The sequence below is a fragment of the Neofelis nebulosa genome, chromosome 4 (genome assembly GCF_028018385.1).
Source record: "Neofelis nebulosa isolate mNeoNeb1 chromosome 4, mNeoNeb1.pri, whole genome shotgun sequence".
In the NCBI taxonomy this organism is placed as follows: Eukaryota; Metazoa; Chordata; class Mammalia; order Carnivora; family Felidae; genus Neofelis; species Neofelis nebulosa.
In genome coordinates this window covers 155,459,994-155,481,464 of record NC_080785.1, presented here as the reverse complement: position 1 = coordinate 155,481,464, position 21,471 = coordinate 155,459,994, and the positions used below count along the sequence as shown (strand labels likewise).

The 21,471-nt window shown below is 57.7% G+C and overlaps 3 protein-coding genes across 12 annotated transcripts in view; all 3 read right to left on the bottom strand.

Annotated features, from left to right (window-relative positions):
* The window catches only part of PBX4 (PBX homeobox 4), a 48,299-nt gene extending 41,582 nt beyond the window's left edge, over positions 1 to 6,717 (bottom strand). Inside the window, exons 1-2 of one of the 3 annotated variants that reach the window (XM_058727300.1) lie at positions 3,189 to 3,301; positions 2,372 to 2,500 (exon numbers count right to left, since the gene is read on the bottom strand). Coding sequence is in view for 1 of the 3 variants with exons in the window: in XM_058727299.1 (XP_058583282.1) it covers positions 3,189 to 3,340 (152 nt within the window). In the remaining 2 variants the exon portion in view is untranslated. Of the gene's footprint in view, positions 1 to 2,371; positions 2,501 to 3,188; positions 3,439 to 3,999 lie in introns of those variants that run through there. The other 2 variants (XM_058727301.1, XM_058727299.1) reach the window with 2 other exon arrangements.
* Positions 6,718 to 6,790: 73 nt separating this feature from the next.
* On the bottom strand, positions 6,791 to 9,867 carry LPAR2 (lysophosphatidic acid receptor 2). The gene is made up of 3 exons (XM_058727302.1): positions 9,736 to 9,867; positions 7,966 to 8,707; positions 6,791 to 7,237 (listed from the first exon to the last, which is right to left on the bottom strand). Exons 2-3 carry the CDS (start codon positions 8,705 to 8,707, stop codon positions 6,924 to 6,926), a joined length of 1,056 nt encoding a protein of 351 aa, XP_058583285.1. The 5' UTR covers positions 9,736 to 9,867; the 3' UTR covers positions 6,791 to 6,923.
* A 921-nt stretch (positions 9,868 to 10,788) lies between these two features.
* Positions 10,789 to 20,200, bottom strand: GMIP (GEM interacting protein). 8 transcript variants are annotated; one of them, XM_058727291.1, is made up of 22 exons: positions 20,042 to 20,200; positions 19,040 to 19,124; positions 18,509 to 18,584; positions 18,339 to 18,396; positions 17,904 to 18,029; positions 17,755 to 17,819; positions 17,572 to 17,679; positions 17,083 to 17,163; positions 16,806 to 16,976; positions 16,574 to 16,711; positions 16,093 to 16,289; positions 15,670 to 15,776; positions 15,507 to 15,596; positions 15,070 to 15,147; positions 14,847 to 15,001; positions 14,442 to 14,630; positions 14,209 to 14,346; positions 13,911 to 14,107; positions 13,184 to 13,571; positions 12,216 to 12,266; positions 11,716 to 11,779; positions 10,789 to 11,586 (listed from the first exon to the last, which is right to left on the bottom strand). In XM_058727291.1, exons 1-22 carry the CDS (start codon positions 20,058 to 20,060, stop codon positions 11,213 to 11,215), a joined length of 2,955 nt encoding a protein of 984 aa, XP_058583274.1. In that variant the 5' UTR covers positions 20,061 to 20,200; the 3' UTR covers positions 10,789 to 11,212. The 8 variants fall into 8 exon arrangements, with proteins under 8 accessions (XP_058583274.1, XP_058583275.1, XP_058583279.1 ...); XM_058727292.1 differs by lacking the exon at positions 12,216 to 12,266; XM_058727296.1 differs by lacking the exon at positions 13,911 to 14,107 and having other exon boundaries at positions 14,482 to 14,630.
* Positions 20,201 to 21,471: the final 1,271 nt, after the last annotated feature.

Here is a 21,471-nt window from a genome sequence, read left to right as displayed (position 1 = left end):
TCCGATTTCAGCTTAGGTCACGATCTCATGGCTCGTGGGTTCGAGCCCCACATCGGGCTCTGGACTGACAGCTTGGAGCCTGGAGCCTGCAGCCTGGTTCGGATTCTGTGTCTCCCTCTCTCTTTGCCCCTCCCCTGCTCACACTCTGTCTCAAAAATGAATAAATGTTAAAAAAAAAAAAAAATTAAAACAAAAACAAAACACATTTGTGGTGACCAGATAGTTTGAAAGGGCCTCACATCTGAGATGAAAAATTCTTTCTTGCTAGACAGTTGAGCTAAACTGACTCCAGGGCCTATGAAGGGGTCAGCAGGGGTACTGAGAGAGGGCAGGGTCAGAAAGACTTGCAAAAGCCTCACCCAGTTGCCTGATCAGGACAGACAAGATCTGTTTCCCCTCTTGAGTTGGTCATCTACCAGGCTGCAGAGTTTACTATGAGGAAAAGACCCACCCAAGTTGTTTGCTCCAGAGAAGAACTAACAGTGCACTTGCGGACTGAAGACTGTGTCTGGAGTTGAGTGACTTTTAAATGACTTGGGTGAGTTCAGGTAAAGGCTACATCCAAAGAAACGGGGGCAGATCTGAAGCTACCAAGTCTCAAAAGAAAAGCCCCAGGGGCCTTTTTACCTCAAAAAGAAACCAGGAACCACTTACGCAACAATCAAGTTGTCATGCATGGATAATGCCTCACTATTCAATTTGCTAGTCTTAAAAGAAAAAAAAAAAAAAAAAAAAGCTGCCTTCAAGATTAGCAAGGAATGGGGTGCCTGGGTGGCTCAGTCAGTAAAACATCTGACTTCAGCTCAGGTCATAATCTCCCAGTTCATGGCTTCAAGCCCCTGTCCGGCTCTGTGCTGACCGCTCAGAGCCTGGAGCCTCCTTCAGATGCTGTGTCTCCCTCTCTTTCTCTGCTCCTCCCCCACTCACGTCTGTCTCTCTCTCTCTCAAAAACACATTTATAAATTTAAAAAGCATTTAAAAATTTTAAAAAAAAAAAAAAAGGACACCAAGGAAGAGGGGTGCCTGGGTCACTCAGTTGGTTAAGTGTCAGACTCTTGGTTTGGGTTCAGGTCATGACCTCATGGTTTCATGAGTGCAGAGCCTGCTTGGGATTCTGTCTTCCTCTCTCTCTGCCCCTCTCTCACTTGCACTCTCTCTCTCAAGATAAATAAACTTGAAAGAAAAAAAAAAAGAAGAGCAAGGAAGAGGCGGCTGATTGCACGCCATTCTAAAGCCTATCTAGGGGAAGTCTGGATTGCTATAAGAAAAAAAAAAAAAAAAAAAACCAGCAGCCATGGGGCTGTGATGGGGTGACAGATGCTTGAGGAAGGCCACACCAGAGCAGAGTTCACTCCTTAAGCAGCTCCCTACCTAGAAGAGAAGGAACTCAGGGAGCTCCACAAACACCCAAAGCACTGCCTCTGTGGTTCCTTGGGTGTGAAGAGCCCATTTCCCCCTCCTGAGCTTTCCAGAATCTTAAGTGCCACAAACTTTACCATATGCTCATTGTGCACAGTCCTGGGAATACACAGGAAAATATGACAAAGCCTCTGCCCTCAGACTAGCCTAGCAGACAGGGGATCACACAAGGGCACCGTCTCCTGGCCCAGCTCTTTTTTTCCAGGTGTCGGGGATCACCTCTATTCAGTGCACACCCATTACGACAACGATTTATAATTAGTCTCCCACACACCCTACTTCTCAATGAGCTCTGATGGGGCAGAGAAGGTCTTAGCCATCTTGGTTTCGCCAGCACCTAGCACAATGCCCCCCAAAGCAGAATGAACATAGGGAGGTGGGGGAGAACACTCTTAACTTTCCAGATAGAGGCTATGAACCTGCAGAGCGTGGACGATCCACAAGAAGCAAAGGAGACAAAGTCTGACGAACGATGCATGCCATATCCACCTTTTCTTCGCCTCCTCCTTCCCGTGGCTGCTGTTCACTTGGCTTTGGCATAACCCCTCCTCACTACGCGGCTCTACTGACTACACAGTCCATACCACCAGACCCTGGCCCCATCCTCAGGGACCACCCTTCACCCCAAAGAATAGGCCCCATTCAACGAGGCCTCATCCTCCAAAAGGACTTCAGTCTTTCCTATTTTCTAATAACTTGAGAAGGCCCCAAACACAACGGGGGCTGCCTTGTGAAGCAGATGCTACCACTCCTCACTGGCTGACAAGCGGTGGGTGGAGGGAAGTAGGGCAGGTGGTCTTAAACCCGCTGTGATTTTTCCCACTGCAACTGAAAGGAAATCCAAACTCCTTCCTGAGATGTGCAGGCCGCGTGCGATCTGGTTCCAACCTCTCTCCGAACTGAACCCAGGACTTTCAGTCTCTGGCTGCGTTTTCTTCCAGCTCTTTCTCACCTTGAGCCCTCTGAAAGTGCTGTGTCCTCTACACCTGACTTTGCACAGGATGCCGTCCCTTTTCGTAGAGTTCCTCTCACAAGGTGCACTTAGTTTTTGCTGCTCACTTTCTCTTCCTCAAACTATGAGCTTGAGAGCAAGGGCTACGTCAGCACCCAGCTGGGTGTCGCACACATAGTTAAGTGTCTAATAAAACTTTGCTGATTTAATAAAACGGGGGAACCGCCATCCCTCCACCCAGCTCCCCCACCGACCTTTTTTTCCGGATGGTTCCCGCAGCAAGTCACCCCCATCACTTGCAACCTGAGTCCCACTGCCCACAACCCACTCTCCGTTATCTGCCTTCACAACTTCCTACCTCGTAAACCCCACGAATGCATCCATTTAGCTGTCCATCTCTCGGCCCTTACACCCCCCAGCTCCCCTCTTAACCCTTTACATTCCATAAACCCCAAAACTGCTTTTCACCATATACCTCCCCATCCACAGACTCCCCTTAAACCCATCCCTCTCGCCCCAGGACAAGCTCCTAAAACCCATCACCTGCTGCTTAACCCCGTAAGCCTTTCAGTCCGTCGCATTTTAACCTCATAAATCCCTTCGGCCTCAGAAACCGCCCCCCCCCCCGCGTTTTCAGTCCTTCCTGAGCCCCCACATCTCCCCTCCCAGCTCCCCGCCCAGAGATGCACCCCAAGCTCTCACTGTGCACCGTCCTCACTCCTCAGGCCCCCTGTCAACTTGGCCCTGGCCCCGCGGCCCGCCCCCTTCACTCCCGCGACTTTGGGCGGCCCAGGCCCCCGTCGAGCCCGCGCAGCACCTGGCCTGCGCCTCCTCCAGGCTCTGGTCGGTGATGGCCATGATCTGCTGCAGGACCTCGCCTGTGTCGGGGCCTGGTGGGGGCCCGGGCGGCGGGCGGCGCCGGGCCGGGAGAGGCGGCGCGGGGCGCTGCGGGCTGGGCGGGGAGTCCATGCGCGGCGGGACCGGGGAGGCGCCGAGGAGGAGCGGGCCCGCTCACAAAAGCGCCGCAGCCAACCACCGCCACCCGCGCGCACCGGGCGCGCGCGCCCAGGCCCCACCCCTCGCCGCCGCCGCCAGCCAACCGCCGCCAGCCAGGCCGCCGCGCACCGCCCACAGACACGCCCCTAACTGCCCCTTGCAACCGCCCGGGACTCGGTGGGGAGTTGCCGAGGCAACGGCTCTTCCCAGCCTCACGCTCCTCCTGGCCGAGGAAGGGCGACCACTGCTTCGCTCTGCTTCAGAGGCTCCCCGCGCCCCCATGTCGGCCTCCCTCACCTGCTCAGAACGACTCCTGCTTAGAGACCTTAATCTTTCTTGGGGCCCCTCATGTCTCCTCAGAGCCCCCGCACCTCCCTCAGAGAGCTCCGGCATTTTTCCTCAAGAGACCGTCAAGTCTCCTCAGAGACCATCCCCGCTACCTCCTCACGCCCTCTACTCCCCACCAGAGCCCCCACTCCTCCTGAGAGCCTCCACTCCTCAACGGTCCCCACTCTTCCTCAGTGGCCCCCGTGTCCCAGACACCCCCCCCCCTCCTCAGAGTACCCCACTCTTCAGGCCACCCCTTCCTTCTCAGAAATCCCTGTGATTCGCGGATCCTCGCCAACACTCACCATTCATCTCCAGAAGCCCTAACACCCAGTCCCCTAATGGTCCCCTCAGTCTCGCCCCCGTCAGATGGGCACTAGGGCTCCTGGCCTCCCTCCCGGCGCTTCCGTCTAGAGCCTTCCACGCGGGGTGCAGTTGTGTGTGGTGATGGTGGCTGGAGGGCTTGAAGTGAGTGATTGTCTCGGCTGCAGAAATCAATTCTCTCTTCAAGGTCTGGCTGACGAGTGATCGCCCGTTGAGTCACTCTCTCCATCTACTCCGGTCTGGGCCTCCAAAACCCTAGCACGCGGTCACCGAGCTACCGAAGGACGCTTCCTGAGGGTCTGCTCTGAGGTGTACCCACCCCAAGTAAGAGTGGATGTCCACAGGTCTTTTGTTTCAAACCATCAGACCTCACAGCGCCAGAGAAGGCTCATCGTGTGAGAGAAAAGGAACAGACTGGACACGAATCACTCCTCCAAAGTCACAGGACCTGCTGGCGCCCGTTTTCTCTGAGGACAGATTCGAGACGCAGGCTCCTCAAGGGTCCTCAGTCTCTCCGGAAACCCTTCAGGGCAAGGCCCGTCTTCTCCTTGCCGTTGGAGAGGAAACACAGTCACCCCATCTGGTGTGACTGGCTCGGAGGACTCCAAAGAGGACGGCAGGGAATGGAAATGAGTGATGCGGGATGTGAAGAACCCCTTTGAAAGCTCCCCGCTTAAGGAAACCTGCCACTTGGCCCCAGTAAGAGGAAGTTGTGGCGACCATGACTGTTGTCAGGGGAACAGCTGTTGCCCTGTACAAAAGTTCAGCAGCCCTGTACGTGAAACCTCAAAGTTGTGTGTGATTTCGGTGTCTTTCAGAGAACAGTGGGGGCGCAGGGTTGAAAGCTTTAGGGACCAAAACTTGCATGGCGGAGACACCTACAGAAGAGGGAAAAATCGATGGGACAAGATGCCAAAGGAGACCAGAGGAGTGGGGGTTAGAGCCCGGAGGATACTAGTGTGAGAGCGGCCAGCTCAGTGAAACTTAAAACTGCCTTTGGGAGGCCACTTGGGGTCCCCAGCCCATAGGAAGTGGCTTTGGCACCTAAAGTGACATGTCTGTCCAATGGGCCTGGAGTCCCGCAGAGGCAAGGGCTGCCTTTCACGGGCCTGTGCCCAGGCATATGGTGGGAGGGTCATCATCTCTGGAGATTTCAGGCCTCAGGCCCTAGAAGACATGCTGCCCACCTCGGATCCTGAAGTATCCAGCATCCCGGTTCATTCTGGCCGCCCCACAGAGCTGTCTTAGGGCAGGGGGAGTTTTCCCAAAGGGAAACCCAGCCCCATTCAGTGAAGAAGGGACCTAGATGTTTTTGGTTCTTCAGCAATGTGTGCTTTAGTGATTGAAGAATTTGGCCTCCAATGGGAGGCTTTTATTTAGCATGTGAACCTTAAGAGGCTATAACCTTGTATCCCCCTGCCCCCCCTTAAGCGGAAGCAGAGAATCCAGATTCTGGTCTACACTGTACCTAGCAGGATGCCTTTATGAGCACCTGAGAGGGGGCTCATCATGGCATGTCTGAGCCTTGGGGGGCTGTGGGGTGAGATGAGGAAAACCAAGCTGAGGTTGTGACCAACTCTTGACTCTGTGGGGAATCCAAAGCCCTTTCCCCAGGTGCCTCTCTAGTCCCTTGATTCATCCCTGTGTCTTTTGAAGCTATTGCAACCACAGGCCAGATGGCAACCCCTCTGAGCTCCTGTCCTGTGAAAGTAAGTGTCATACGTGCACCACAAGATGCAAGTGATGATTAAATAACGCAACTACAGTGCTTATCAGAGTGCCAGGCACATCAGAGGAGCCTGGGAAATGGCAACTCTAAAATCCTGCATCCTGCTCCATGGACCCTACTCCCCTTGGTCGGGGGGCAGGGAAGGGGATGGACACAGCTGACTATTAATAACCTGGACTCAGACGAAAGGGCAGGCAGGAGAAAGAGGGCTCACACAGGCCAGAGACCACTGTGGGCTCCAGAGGACAGAGACAGTTTGGGGGGGGGGGGGGAGGTAAGTTCGAGGCAGGGGAACAGGCAGAGGAGACCGAGGCAAAGAGAATGGGTGTAAGACCTCCAACAAGAGAAATGGAGTGCGGCACCTGGCTGGCTCAGTCGGTAGAACATGCGATTCCTGATCTTGGGGTTGTGAGTTTGAGTCCCACGTTGGATGTAGAGATTACTTAAAAAAGAGAGAGTAACAGCCGTGCAGAGATCAAAGATGAAAGAGAACGGGGCTGAGGAGATCCCAGCCTAGCCTGAGCTGAGGCGGACAATTCTGGGACACAGGGACAGACGGGACTCTCTGAGTTGATGATAGAAAATGCTCTGGAGACCTCAGTGGAAAGACTTACTCCTTATATCATGCTCTCCCCCACAGACCCCCTCGATTCTAATAACGGACAGACAAGACCCCAGAGGCTGCAAGGGGCCACAAACCTTTTCCCAGATCACACTCAGCACCCCTCAGTCTGCGCCCCTAAAGAATCAGCTTCAGGCAGATGGTGCGTCCACGGTCCGTGTCACCCTGTCTCACTGGGCGGGGTGGCCTCATCTCTCCCATCTTTGACACCCACATCACCACAGACAAGGAAGCAGTCCACAGGGTTTACCAGGGATGTGTGGTAAAAATAGAAAATGTCAGTTAAAACCCCCAAAACCTGAGATGATTAATTAGCAGATTCCTGAACCCCATCTGACTTTTCTCATGGGCATTTAGAGGTGACCCCACACCCCCAGGCCCCCAGAGCAGGCAGAGCTGTGTGCCTGGGGGAGACTGGCAGTGGAGCTGTGCCACGGCAGACTGGGGGTCTGCCTTTAAGTCTGTCCTGCAGATTGGGTAGAGCCAGGTGCGTCCACGAGTGGTCAGGGGCTACGACCTGGCATCTGCGGCACCCCAGTGAAGTCCCAGGTTGGCTAAAGGGTGGAGTCCATCAGGGGATGGCCATTCTCAGGAAGCATGATGCGAGTGCTGGCACCCGTTCGGGTGGAGGGTGCGTAGCGGGCAGACTCGTGCGTGGACCGGCGAAGGCACAGACAGCAGAGGAGGCGGCGGAAGGTGCGGCGCATCTCAGCATCTCGGCACGAGTACACCACGGCATTGACCAGTGAGTTGGCCTCAGCCAAGAGGAGGAAATACTTCTCCACAGCCAGAACATTGCAGGACTTGCAGTCCAGACCGTCCAGAAGCAGCACCACCTGGCCCGGCGTCCAGCAGACCACGAACGCCCCTGCAGGATGGAGCCTGAGGTAAGCAGAGCCGGCTAGCAGGGGGCCTGGCACCCACAGCTTAGAGCTCAGGGCTGGAGGGGTCTCTGGAGCTCAGACAACGGCCACCGTTGCAGGGCACGAGCGGCCGGACACGGTTCTCTGATCTGTCTGCCAGAGGGATACCTTTCCTAACCGGTACACGGTAGATAGGCTGCTGGGCATTTCTACATGGAGGCTGGTTCTGTGGGGGAAAGGAGGTCACTGTGGGACAGGCCAGTTACTTGGGGCGGGGAGGGAGGGGATCGTAGGGAAGAGGCACTCTTTGATCTTGGCGTATGGGGGTGTATCCTCCCGGGATACACCTTGCCGCCTCCCCCACTCAGACTACTCAACAGCCAGACTGATCTCGTTCCTCCCTGCTAAGAACTCTTAAGGGCTTCTTCCCCCAGAACTCAGAACAAAATCTGACTCTTGCCTGTGCCCTTCGAGGCGATGCTGACCTTCTCTCTTGCTTCTCTCCAGCCACACCGGCCTCCTCTTTGGAGACCCTGGCCCAGTCCTGCGGGGCTCTCACCTTCTGTCCCCTCTGCCTGGAACTCTTCCCTTCCCCAGCTTTCAGGTCTCTGCTCAGATGTCACCTCCTTGGAGAACATTCCCCACCCAAATCCTCCCCTCCCCTGTCTCGTGGGAGTTGGGTGGGGGAAGTGGGGGTCCTGCAACCCTGGGCCAGCTGAGGGCACTCACTCACCCAGAATGATGACAACGGTCTTGACCAGGCTGAGTGTGGTCTCTCGGTAGCGAGGGTGGCAGCTGACATGCTCTGCCATGCGCTGCACCCTCCGCCTCACATAGAAGAAAATGCGGGTGTAGACAGCCACCATGAGCAGGAATACAAGCAGGCTGGACAGGGCCCAGACGGCCAGATAGGAACGGCTGAGCAGGGGGGCCATGCGTGAGCAGCGGTCCAGGGCACAGAGGCAGTGCCAGAAGTGGGCGGGCAGCAGCCCCAGGCCCAGCGCGGCCACCCACACCCCCACGATGAGCATGACGACTCGGCCATGGGGCAGGCGGCTGTGCAGCTGCACGGCCATCACACTGCGGTGCCGCTCCACAGCGATGGCCAGCAGCGTGGCCACTGACGCCGTCAGGCTCGTGTCCAGCAGGCCCTGCCGCACAAACCAGCCCTCCACCGAGAGCCGCGCAGTGCGAGGGCCCGTGTGGAACATGAGGAAGAGGTAGGCCACACCGGCAAAGAGGTCAGCTGCAGCCAGGTTGCCCAGCAGGTAGTAAATGGGCTGGTGGAAGCGGCGGTTGGAGGCGATGGCCGCGATCACCAGCAGGTTGGTCAGCAGCACCAGCACGCTGACGGTCAGCCCCAGAGCCACCACAACTACATCCTTGGGCCGCCAGTGGGAGCTGAGCTCCTTGCCACTGTTGTTGTAGAAGAAGCCGATGGTCTCATTGTAGTAGCACTGGCCCATGCTGACCATCTGGGGGCACAGAGGGAGAGGTCAGCGCAGGTGGCATTTGTTGGAAGGATACAGGAAGGAGCAGCGGCCAGAGGGGAGGGTCAGGACAGGAAGGGCAAGGGTCTCAAAGTCAGATGCCTCAGGGTAAAGTGGCCATGGTGGAGACCAGGGTAACCTGGAAAAGCAAGCTACACGGTGGGAGTGCAGGGGGATGGGCAGCGGTTGCTTATTGAATACTAAGACGCTTACAAAGATATCTCCCAAATCAAATGGCTGGCTTTTTTTTTTCTTTTTTAATCTAAAGGAGAAAAATAAGGGGCGCCTGGGTGGCCCAGTCCGTTAAACGCCTGCTTTTGGCTCAGGTCATGATCTTGTGGTTTGTGGGTTCCAGCCCGGAGTAGGGCTCTGTGCTGACAGCTCAGAGCCTGGAGCCTGCTTCAGAGTCTGTATCTCTCTCTCTCTGCCCCTCTCCCAAAACAAATAAACATTAAAAAAAAATTTTTTTAATAAAAAAAATCAAATAAAGAAGCAAAATAAGCCAAACAAACAAAAACCCAACAAGAAATCATCTGCCCAAGCGCGGCCAACCTGTACTAGGGATGGGGGGAGGGAGGAACAAAGGGGGCGTGAGCTGTGAAAGGGAGGGTTTGGTGCTGGGATCATCGAAGGCAGCAGAGCCCAGGGGACGTGTGTGCGCAGGGTGGGGTCACTGCTGTCCGTGCGAGAGCTTGGAGGTGACCAGGTCTATCAGAGTTGGACAGCGAGGCCGCCCCAGAAGTTAGTTGGGCGGCGGGCTTTGCGCGCGAGCGCTCCCGAAGCGGGCGGGGCATCGGGCCTTTCTGAGTGGGTCGGAGGACCCTGGCACCCTCGCGGACAAAGGGGGCGGTCAGGGAGGCTGCAGCCGGCCGGGCCTCCCGGCGCCCCCAGGCTAGAGGAGGAGCTGGGGAAGAGGAGAGGAGGGGGACAAGGGGCGGGCCCGGGCCCCGCAGGCACGTGCCGCGCCCTACCTGGGACCCGCGCCCACCTACCACCGTCAGTACCCGCCTCACCTGGGCCGCCCGTCACGCCGCATTGGGGGCGGCCTCCCCGGGGGTCGGGGCGGGCCTCAGCCCCATAGCCCGGTGACCGCGGCGGGGAGCGGAGGAGCGGCGGGGAGCGGAGGAGCGTCCGAGTGCGCTGGGCGCGGGCAGCCAAAAGAGCACGGGAGGCGGGGTCCCGCCCCTGCCTTGGCGCAGCGCCCCGCCCTCGCCACCTGGGGGAGCCCCGCCCCGTCTCTGCCACCTGGGGGAGCCCGGCGGCTGCGGTAGGGACAAGGTCTCCCGGAACCTCAGCCCCCCCTCCGCCCCCTCATTTCCTCCAGGCCTCACGGCCTCTCGGTCGCCCCTCTCCACTTCCGGCGCGGGACCCCCGCCCCCGTCCTCGCGCACCCCACACGCACGCAGTTTCGAGCCTTCCGGGGGCTGAGTCACTCAAGTCACGAGAATTACCGCAGTGACCTCGCGCAGCCTGGGCGCAGCTCCGGGTGGTCTCAGGGTCCGCGCCCCCGCCCGGCCACCCCGCCCGCTCCCTGGCGTCCAATCCGTCGCTGAGTTCCAAGCCACGCCCTGATCCGACTGGGCTCCTGCAGCCGGGACCCCCGCCCCGCCTCCGTTTCTTGAGTGCTCAGCTACCGCGCGCAGCGGCCTCCGGTGCCCCTCGGACCTCCCCGGCCCCAGGTGACCCTCCGGGAGCACTCAAGTTTCTCGAAAATCCCGCCCCCACGCCCTCCACCCCCGGCAGCGCTGCCCGCTGCCCGGCCCCGGCTTGTGGCGGCCCTGGGCTCCCACAGCCCAGAGCACACAGCCCCATTGTCCCAGTTATCTGCACTTTGTTATATTTGTTTGATTATGCAGGACCGGATCGGGGACGTGGAGCTCCGGGAGGGCCGGGCCGGTGTGACTCAGCCTGGTGCCCGGGTTCAGCCCGTACTGCCTGTAGGTGCTCAAGCATGTTTGGGGATGCAAGGGGGCCTTGGTGTCTCTGGTGGGTAAATGGGGCCAAGGGATGCTACCCTCACCCATCTCTCCCATCACCCTCCCCTGGCAAAGAAAGACATTCAAGGGTATAAAGGACACAGTTTATTCTGAGGCCATCACACCCCAGGTACCACCTGGATGTTGAGTTTGGGCTGCCCACTCCCAAGTGCTGGTCACCTGAGGTCAGCTAAGAAGACAGGCAGAGGTAGGGGAGTGGCCACAACCAAAGTAGCAAAAGGCACCCCTGTCCTAGGGGTCAGAGACTAGAGTGGATGTCAAGAATCCCATGACCTATATTGACCCTGAGCATTGACCCTGACTAACCATTCTGAACCTGAGTGGCCCTGATGCTTCGCAGTGACCGGTGTCCAGTTGAGGGATCCTGATATATTGCCTCCAAAAGGGTTTTAGTACCTGAGGCCATGTAGTCTTTCCTTATAGGAACTCTCCAGACACCCCAACACTGAACACCTTCTGAGTCCTTTCCCCCTTGGTCAGAATGCTGGGATGGTCAGAGATGGTCCTCGACTTCCTCAGGTTGGGGGTCTGGGCAGCAGGTGGCCTTGGGCACAGCCTCACTGTGTAGCTTGGAGAGTAGCCGGGCTGTCTCTTGGGTGATCTCAAAATGCTTGGGCAGCGGGGTGCGGCGCAGAGGGCTGCCCTCAGGGGAGGAGGCAGTAGGGCCAGGTCCCCTCCTCCGCAAGCTCCCTCGGGGCACTGATGTCACAAGGGTCTCCTCGCACAATTTGGAAGCCACCAGGGCCAAGCTGGACAGCTGGTGGGTGACTGGCCGAACGCCGCCCCGGGGATATTTCACTGGCTGGCGGCTGAAGTGACCACGGGATTGTGTTCCCAGGAGTGAGTCCTCTGGACCTTGGCTGGACACTGTGGGTTGGGGTGGTCAGTGCTGAGCATCCCTAAGTCCTCAGGGTATCTCCCGGGAGTCATCTCTCAGCTAAGCCACCCCAAGCAAGGATATCCCTATAACTCCTGGGCTGCCCCCTACTTACTCACCTTCCTCTCCTTCCTCTTTGGTGTCATCAGCCACTTCTCTGTCGTCACTCTGTGGAACTGGAATCTACAGGAACAAACCAAAGACCAAAACCCCAACAATAAAATTCCAGTTCTTTGAGACTCTTGGGAAACCTGAGGGTTTGTTCCACATGCAAAAGATCTTTGGCAGTTTGGGTATCTGGGGAGACGATGCCCTTAGCAGTGTACTGCTTGTCCCCTTCGTGCAGAGCAATGTTATCAATTTCGGCTGTGGGCTCCATGAAGGCAGGAATGCCCTTGCTCAGCAGAGGGCCAGCCCAGAGAGTGACTCAGCCATGTCCACATTAGGACCAGGGGAACTACCTGTCTCCCTCCTTCTCTGCAACCCTGCACCTGCTTTTTAGTTGATCTGTGTATCCTTCCGTTCATCCTCTAGTTAAATGCTAATAGCTGCTGGAGTTCTTTCCACATGTCCCAAGCACTTTCTGAACCATTCCATTTCTCAGAGACCCAGAACCCACTGACTGCTCTTTCGCCAGTTCCGGGCTGCTTGTCAGGGGGAGGTCCATGTTCTAAGGAATGATATGTGTATCAGGACCTGAGGGACAGGGAAGGCCCCTGTAGGAGTCTCATCTGTAAATGGTTTTCACTAACAGTGTCTACCTCTCACAGCCGTGGTGAGGATGATAGGACGTTTATGCAGTGCCCATGCATAGTAGGTGCACGGTCTGCGTGGCATTAAGGGCATTAAAGGCATTAAGACCCCTCTTTGGCTTCACTTTCTGGCACCTTCTCCTCAGTAATTCATTACAGCTTGGGGCTGTGCCCTAAACACACCAGGAATGTTCTTACCTTGGGGCCTTTGCACCGGCTGCTCTCTTTGGAACACCGTTCCCCAGATTGTTCCCACATTGTTCCAGTCCTTGCTTGAATCCACCTTCTCCATGGGACCAGCCCACAGAATCCTACTTACAGCTACAAGCTGCCCTCCACCTCTCCTTGGTGCTCCCAGTGTCCCTTACCTTATGCTACCCTTTCTTTTCTCCATAGTACTTGTCACCTCATAATGTCCTATAAACTGACCTTGTATCTATCCTATTTTTTTTTTATCGTTGGTCTCTTCCCCACTAGAGTGCAGTCACCAAAAGGATGGGGTCTCTCAATAATTTACTCACTGATGTATGTGTAATGCCTGCTACAACAATGCTCGGTACACACTAGGTGTTCAATAAATGTTCCGTTGAAGGAGTAAATGATCACCCTTGTTAGTAACTGCAGAGCTATACCTTATTGTTCCTCCCTTATTACCAACCCCCCCCCCCCGTTCCATTCCTCTTTTTTCCTCCCAGAATGAGCACAAGGTAAATAAGGAAGGGAGAAAGGGGATGAAAGAGAAAATTTTAAAGGCAAAGGAAGGAAGGGAGACAGGAGAGTGAGACGCTTAAATGCAGAGAAGGCCTACCCGTCTGTGGGCCCAGTGGGTTCCTACCTCAGGAGGCGTAGCTTCAGGATGCTTCTCCAAGGTACTGTGGGGATCAGGGTCTGGGTTGGGGTCCAAGGTTAGGACTGAGGGCAGGGGATCTGAGGCAGGGTATGAGGGTGGTGGCTGGGGGTTGATTGTGAGAGCCCCAGGAGCTGGACTGGGGTCTTGGGGTGGAGGCTCAGTGGCCACGGGGAGGTCGTCCATCCCAAAGATTTGCTCGTAGTTAACAATGAGGAACTCAATGAGCTGAGCCTGGTGCCCAGAGTCTAGTAGGCAGGTGACAGGGCCAGCACCAGCTGCCCCTGGACCGTCTGGTGGCCGCAGCAGCGTTGGCCCAAACACAATGCCCAGGTTGTTGGCAGACATCTTGTTTTCCTCAAACTGTGCAGCCACCCTGGGGACAGTATGAGGAAAAGGGTCAGGGCATGGCATGCGTGGTCACTGGTCATCAGGGAGGAGCTGTAGGCCAGGCTAGCGGCCACTTGCCCAAGTCCTGGGTAAGTGGTCCCGGTCATTGAGACCAGCAGCTACATGCCTGGCAATGGAGATCAGGGGTCAGCACCCAAAGTCTGGAGTCATCTATTAAGATTCAGAGCTCAGAAAACACATGCAAAGGTCAGAAGTCAGTGGCAGGGGTCAGTCCCAGAGATGAGTAGTCATATGTCCAGTGACGGGGTCACAGATCCGTGCCTTAGGTCAGAAATCACATTTCAAGGTCAGGGACAGTGCACACCTGAACAGATGGGCCACCAGGTGCCGCAGGGTGCTGTAGTTAGAGTCAGGCAGCTGCACCAAGAGGGTCTTCAGCGAGCAGATAACCTCAGGGCTGGGGCTGGGGGTCCCAGGGTCGTGCCCAGGGTCTGCATGCAGGGTCTTAGCCAGAGAGATGAAGGCGTCGTAGAGGTGGAAGGGGACCACGGGGTCAGTGAGCTGAGGGCGGAATGGTGGGAGGGACATGGGTGTGGGTGGGCTGCAGAGGGTCCTCAGCCTGAGCCCGCCCGGCCCTTACCCCTGAGCCACTGAGTACCCACCTCCTGGAGGAATCGCTTGAGGACACTCGAGACATCGTGAGGGGAGTTCCCTGACATGTCCACCAACCCTCGGCCATTCTCGAGAGCCTGGCATAGCCGCTCCACGCGGACCCGGGACCCGCTGATCCGATAAATGCCCTGCAGGGCGAGGCAGGAAATGGACATCTGGCTTATGATACAGCCATCAAGAGGACCAGGTCACTATTGGGGATGGTCAAGAGTCAAGGCGGCACCTGCACACCCAGGGCACGCTGTTCTATCTCGGCCGTGCACCTGGTGATCACAAAGGGCACCTCCTCCGGGAAGTCCCTGGGCAGCTGCAGGAAGTCGACCCCAAAGAGGGCAGTCCGGGCGGGGAGTCGCTTATGTCCACAGAGGATCAGTAGAGTCTCCAGGCACCGCTTGTGGCAGGTCAGAAAGCACTGAAGGGAAGGTTATAGGGTCAAGGAGGTCATCAGAGGTCAGCAGGGGAAGAGAAGGTCGTAGGGATCCTCAGGGGGCAGGGGGCTCATAGGACATCTTTAGATCAGGGCAAGTCCCAAGGGCAGAAAGGTCATAGGGATTTCAGGTCAGGTGCCCGGGGTCAGGGAGGTCACTGGGGTCATAACAGGTCACTGGCTCATGGGCCCAGGCCGCACCTCCTCACACTCAATCCCGCTGACCATGAAGGCTTCACACTCGCGGCACTTGGCTGGGCCCCGTAGCCGCCGCAGTCGGTGGGTCTGGGCTGCGCCAGATAGTGTCCACTTCCTGAAGGGGCTTCCTGAGCCGTTCTCCAGCCCATCTCCCAGGTCTGTGGGGATACAGGGTCAGGGGTGCCTGGTCCACCCCCTGCCATGCCCCACCTGCTTCCAGCCTCACCAGGGTCTCGCTCCTCAAAGTCATCTGAGGACTCGGTGCCTGTGGATGACACCTTCACCAACCGCCTTGTGCCAGGGCCTGGAGTCATAGGGTCACAGAGGTCGGGGGTCACAGGGGTCATTAGGAAGCGCCAGGGCTAAGGAGATATGCCTGGTTTTTAGGCTTTCCAGAACCACCCACAGATGCCCTTGGGGTAACGGTTAGAGATCAGGAGGGAGTTCAAGGCAGAGGTTAGGAGTTGCAGAAATGGGTCAGCGATCTGGGGGGCGGTTCAGAAATTAGCTCAAGAGAATGAATCAGAGGATATAGGAAATAGGTCAGGAGTGCAGGTAGGTCAGAGGTCAAGTGATAGGTTAGAGACTGAGGGTCAGAGCCTGGCCAGGGTCTGGAGGGCGGTTAGACGTAGGGAATGGGTTACGGTCAGGTCCTGGCCCCACCTGGGCTGGAAGTGGGAGAGTCCAGGGACCGAGACTCACTGCTACCACCCACGCTGTCCACGTCGCTGCTTGGAGTGGGGCCTGGAGTCCCTAGAAGGGAACAGGTCAATTAGGATGGACCCCTGCCCCAGCACCACTCCTGCCCACCCCTCACTGCACTCACCCTGGCAGCCTGTGCCTACATCATCCCAAGGGCCTGCCTCAGCCGCACTCTCATCCAGCCGTGGGGGTAGGGGGCCAGAGAGCTTCTTTCTTGTGTCCAGAGGGGAGCTGAAAGGAGAAGGGTGAGGGCTCTGATAACCAGGAAACTGCCCTGGGATGACATCACCTAGGCATTGCATTTAGGACCCAAATCCAAGCACTTGGGTCTGCAAGCCTTGACACCAGTGAGCACCCAGTACAGTGACCCTGAAGTTCGGACTCTCCCAGAACTGGGACCCCTCCCCCAAAATAAGAGCCTCGGTATTAATCCAAGAACTCAAAACCTCATTGAGTTTCCTGACCCTGAGTACTCAGCCTGGTGGCTCCAACAGCCTGAAACTGTGTCTCTGGATCTCATTCCTGACCCTGCTCCCAAGGGGCCCACCTGTGTGCAGTGGGCACGAACTCTTGGAAGGAGAAGGCAGGCGGCGGGGGTGGTGGGGCCTCGGGCCGCAGCACCCTCACGTACTCCTGGTAGCGCTGGCCAGGCTCAAAGGGCTCACAGCACTCAGCCAGGGCAGAGAAGGCACGGGGACCATGCTCTGCTTGCGCCCCTCGAAGCCCTAACAGTCCCAGGGTCACCTGTGGGGAGCAGACTACAGTGAGAGAGGAGCAGAGCCTGAACTTTAGAGACACCAGCATGGTCAGGGTTTGGGGGCAGCTTAGGGAGGAGGGTGTGATCAGAGCCTGGCCTGGATGGAGTGGGGTAAGGGCGGGGGTGGGGGGTGGGCAGGACTCGAGAGGCCGAGATGCCCTCAGGGACTGAGGGTGGAAACTGGCTGTCTAGGGAGGAGTTCTGGCGCCCTGGAGAAGGGTTAGGGGCAGGGGGCCCTCAGCTGGGGGGCGGCAGTGGGAAAAGGCCTCACCCGCCTCAGCACTTCATCCCCCTGCAGCACCAGCTTGCGCACATGCGACACGATCCGCTGCTTGGCGGCCTCCAGGTCCTGCTGCCGTGCGTTGGCCTCACGGACACAGGCCTGGTACAGCGCCAAGGCCTCCTGGGCCTGGGGAAACCGAGGCCGGGGCACCGGTGGGATGGAGTGTGGGGTGGGGCGCACTGAAGTGCTGGGGGGGGGGGGCACGGGGCCAGGTCCCCACCTTGGCCTGAGCCTCCTCTCGTGATCGCCGCCGCCGCTCCTGCTGTTTGCTGGGTCCTGGCGAGGCCTGGGGTGCCGGGTCCTCAGGGGACGCCTGGGAGCGAACCCACAGGTCCTCGCTGCGCTGCAGGTACTGTTGCTGGGCCCTCCGCAGTGCCTGCACCGCCTCATTCTGGGGTCGTGGGGGGCGGGGACAGGGACAGAAGGGGATAGATCAGCACCGCTTCCTCTCATCCACCAGCCAGCCGCACGCTGGTACCCACCCTGCCAGGCCTCACCATCCGCTTCTGCTCTTTCAGCCACTGCTCCTTAAACTCCTTCCGCCACTTCTCGATCTCAGTTCGTTTGGCTGCCAGGGGCTGGCAAGGGGGACAGATGGGGGTGCTGCCTCAGGGCCACCCAGTCTTTCTGCTTCCCGCTACCGCGTGCCTTTCATCCTCTGGACCCTTTTCTGGGTCTGCGCGCTCCCCACCCCCTCTCCCTGCCGTGTCCCCACCTCATCCTTGCTAAAGCCTGGCCCCAGAGATGCCAAAGCTCTCTGCCTGTGAACACTCGGCACTTTTCCCCCCAAGCCCTGCAAACGAGCAAAAGCACAGTTTTGCAATTGTACAGGAAGCCTGGTTTGAATCTCTGCTGGGTGACCTTGGGCAAGTTCCTCAGCATCCCTGGGCCTGAGCTTCCTCATCAACAAAACAGCCTGGATGGTAACCTTGCCTTCCTCCTGGGGAGGTGGGAATGGAATAAGGCGTGCGGCAGGGCCCCCTCACCTGGGAGAAATTTCTTTTCTGCTGGGCCACTGTTTCCATGGCCAGGGCTCCCAGGCTGAGGTCATGTTCCAGAAACAGGGTATAGATGTACTGCAGTGGCATATGGCTCTGGGGTGGGAGAGTAGGTGTTGGGGGACGCCGAGGATCTAGGGGATCGGGGCGGGGGGATCTGGTCACAGCTACCTGCTGGTGGATCGCCACCTTGCCAGCCTCGGCGATCTTCATGATGCTTTTGGTAAACTCTAGCTCTGTAGGGGGAGACAGCCGGGGTCTGAGTTGGGCAGGGTGTGGGCACTGCCTGGGGTCTGGGGCAGGGTAGAAGGGACCCTCACCTAGGCTGGCTCTCTTCTCGGTCCAGGCCAGCAGCTCCTTGGCATAGCGGCTCCAGGTCTTGGCATACTCCAGAGCTGCATCCACACCCCCCTTGGTCCGAATGAGCCGCAGGTCCAATTCTTCCCCTGGGGCAGGAGAGTGGACCTCTGACCTCTGACCCCCGAGGCTGCTGTGGAAGCTTTCCCTGAGCCCCAAGGCCAGACCAGTGACCACTATTCTATACCCTGTGGCTTTCCCCAAACACCCTTTTATGATCTTGTCCAGGTTGCAATTTTATGCTGACTCTCCACCCAGACTGAGGGATCCCCGAGGGCAGGGGCTCAGCTCTGTCGCGTACTGTTGTTTCCCTGGCACGTGGAACAGGCAGTCGGTGACGACTTGCTGAGGGAAGGAGTCCTTTCTGCCCCCACTCCCCTGGCCTCAAAGCCCCCTACCTGTAAGGGGTGCCGGACCCTCCAGGGAGAGGCCACTCCAAAGGCTGGTTTCACTGGTCTGAGAGGTAGGGAGACAGCATTCAGGAGCAAGCAGGGCAGGGGCCTCAACCCCCTAGAGCCCCTCCTCCTGGAGGCCCCCTCCTCCCTGCCTCATTGGTCCCGCCCTTCACCTCAGTGGCTGTGGGGGTCTTGTCAGACTCTGGGTCTCCTGAAAGCACGGGGTCTCCAGGCAGCATCTCAAGGGTCCTGGGAGGTAAGGGTGTCAAGATGCCACCCTCCACCCAGTCTGTCCTGCCTAGGGGTGCTGGGGGCCCCCAGGACAGTTTGAATGATGGTCCTGGACATTACCTCTGTGACATCTCTTGTACGTGGGAGGTCTGAGTGGTTTTGGGGGAAATTAGGTGACTTTTTGTCATGAGACTTGAGAGAGTTTGAAAGGTCCCAGGTAAATCTGGGGTCCATAGGGTGGGATTCTAAGGATCTCAAACGGGTTACAAGAAGAATACATGGGGAGGGGTCCTAGGACCATTTTGTGGATTTCCAGCAGATCTGGGGGGTTGGATCTGGGGATTTTTCAGGTGTTTTGGAGGGACCCATTTAAGACTTCTCAGGTCATTAGGTAAGTGGATCCAGATGTTGTAGGTTCCTAGTGAGGCACCTAAACGATTAGGGATTTGGGGGTGGCCCAGGCTCAGACTCACACGTTCCCCAGTGAGATCTCGAGGTTGTCCAGGCTCCGGAAGATGTCACTGTACCTCTTCCTGCTCTCTGGAGCTGGGGGTAGCCCTGGGGGAGGGGAGTGTCACACATGGGCCAATGGAGGCCTCCCTCCACTCACAGCACTTACACCTAGGGTAGGCCCTTAGCCAGTTGTTTTGAAGGGGTGGGGGGAGGAAGGGGAGGAGACAGAAAGAGAGTGTTCTGATCCTTGGGGAGGGGGGGAATGGGGGTGGGTGTCAGAGTCAGGATGGAGGCAGTGTGGCCTGGGGTGAAGCCAGCTCAGGGCAGGCAGATGGATCAGGCACAACCCAACACAGGGGCAGCTGCTCAGAGGAACAGACACCCACACACACATGGGCCCAGAAGCAAAGCGGCAAAACAGATGCCCCAGATGCAGCAGCACTGTCCCTGGGGAGAGAGCCAGCTTGACAATGGAACCACATGGACCTCAGGCCAGACAGATGGAAATACACGTGGGAGAGGCCGGCACAGAGCCTGTGGCACAAACACATACAGGCAGACTGAAACCAGAGGAACATAAAGACCGTGTGACACTCAACGTGCACAGCAGAGACACAAAGGGAGCCGGAAATACAAGTCGGACCTTGCCACATTTCTGCCACAGTCCCCCTTCTAAGGGGCCCAGATCAGCAATGGCCCCTCCTCAGTAGGGATCCTGCTGCGTCGCCCTCCCCCTGCCCCCCATCACAAATATCAGAAGCAGAAGCGGCCACTTCCCCTTCCTGGACTCCCTCCCCCAGGCATCCGGGGTGAAGACTCCAAAGGGGGAGGGGGTCAGGGAATGGTGTTCTGGGCCCCTCTAGGCTTGGGGGTCCCCACAATAGTGGATTCCCGTGTCCTTCCCATTCCTGACTCCTTTCCCGGGTCTCTGGACGGAAAAGGACAGGCGAAGCGCCTCAGTTTAGGAGGTGGGGTACAGTTGGGGGAGGTCTCTCTCGGATCCCATACCCCGGACCGCCTACCCGGCTCTGCTGCGTCCATGACAAGACCAGAGGATCGCTCGGCGGGGACCGGGTCTGGGATGGGATCTCGCGCTGGCGGGGCTCAGCCCCGATTTCCTGCCGCGGCCGCCGCCGCCCGCCCGGGTTCTGCGTAGCCCCGCCCAGCGGAGGCTACGCCCGCGAGCGAACACGCCCCTGCTCATCAGAGGCTCCGCCCGCGACTACACCTCAGCCGGTCGGCCACGCCCCCGAGGCCCTGAAGTGTGTACCGCGTCCCCTGCGCCCCCTGCCCGAGATGCGGGAGATGTGTGGCGCCAGGGCTGGGCACCCCAGGATTCCATCCCGGCCAGGGTTCTCCTCGCCTGATCTTTGCACGGCGCCAAAGCTCCAGCACACTCTCTGGTCCCGGGCTCCTGCCCCTGCATCTTCCACACCCCACGACTCAGTGACTTCCCTGCCCAGGGGCCTTGGACCCCTGAACCCATCCAGGCTCCACGGAGCCTTGGAGCCCCCTGGTGGAGAGGGCCTATTCCAGCGGGATCGGGTCTCCCAATGCTGAAGGGGCTGGAGACCTCTGGTCTGGGGCACCTGGAGTCACCTTGAAAGCTGCATCAGACTCTTGAAGTCGATTACAGTGCGCCAGAAGCACCCCTAGCACCTCCCTCAGGCATGGTGATCATAGACCCCCACCCTAAGCACCCCAAGAATCATTCCCAACGAACAAATCCCAAGACCAGTCACCATCGGGTGGCCTCAAATTGTCTCAGGGACTCCAAATGATCACAATAGCCCCCTTTCCTGGTGTGGTCTGGCACCCCTACACTTGCATACACCTTCATCTGTGCTCAGGGCCCGTGTGACGCTCACAGGCATTCACAACCGGTCCCCACTGTTTCCCTGCTTTGGATCCCAGGGCTTTCCTTGGGCTGTGCGTCCTTCGCTGAGGGCAGCAAAGGGGTGAAGATGGTAAAGGGCTGTGAGCCCCTCACTGATAAGCAGCAGGGAGGCAGAGGTTGTTATCCAAGAAGCTGGGACTGGGTCCCCTGGCTGTAGGTCCCCATGTGCAGCTTGTCAAAGTTATAAAAATGCACCCCTACCCTGCACTCAGTGGATTTTCTAGTTGGAAACAAAGGCATCATGTTTATGACTTTTGCTTTCTCAAGTTTTTGGCTGTCGCGAAGGTAGGAAATTTCCCACTGACCATGACTCTGCTCCCGTGCTGCCTACTCCACAATTCCTGAGTTGCAAGGAGTGCCCTTTGAAAGGAAGGATAGTGTCAGTACAAGGGCAGAGCCAGATGCAAAGCTGGGCTGTTACATGACATGGTGATGGCACTTGTATGGCACAGGACCCCAATGAGTGTGACCCGAGCTACTATCTGCAATGATTCGGATTGAACTTCCTCCCATCTAAGACATCATGAGAGAAAGGCATGCTGTTTTTTACATATT

Excerpts from the sequence above, each read along its gene's own strand:
- LPAR2 (XM_058727302.1), bottom strand. The coding sequence starts at position 8,707 with ATGGTCAGCATGGGCCAGTGCTACTACAATGAGACCATCGGCTTCTTC. Across the intron at positions 7,238-7,965 it reads GACCGTTGTCATCATTCTGG|GGGCGTTCGTGGTCTGCTGG; the intron begins GTGAGTGAGTGC and ends TCCATCCTGCAG.
- GMIP (XM_058727291.1), bottom strand. Across the intron at positions 14,347-14,441 it reads AGCGTGCCCTGGGTGTGCAG|GGCATTTATCGGATCAGCGG; the intron begins GTGCCGCCTTGA and ends CTCGCCCTGCAG. Across the intron at positions 13,572-13,910 it reads CTGGTGGCCCATCTGTTCAG|GGTGGCTGCACAGTTTGAGG; the intron begins GTGTGCACTGTC and ends TACTGTCCCCAG.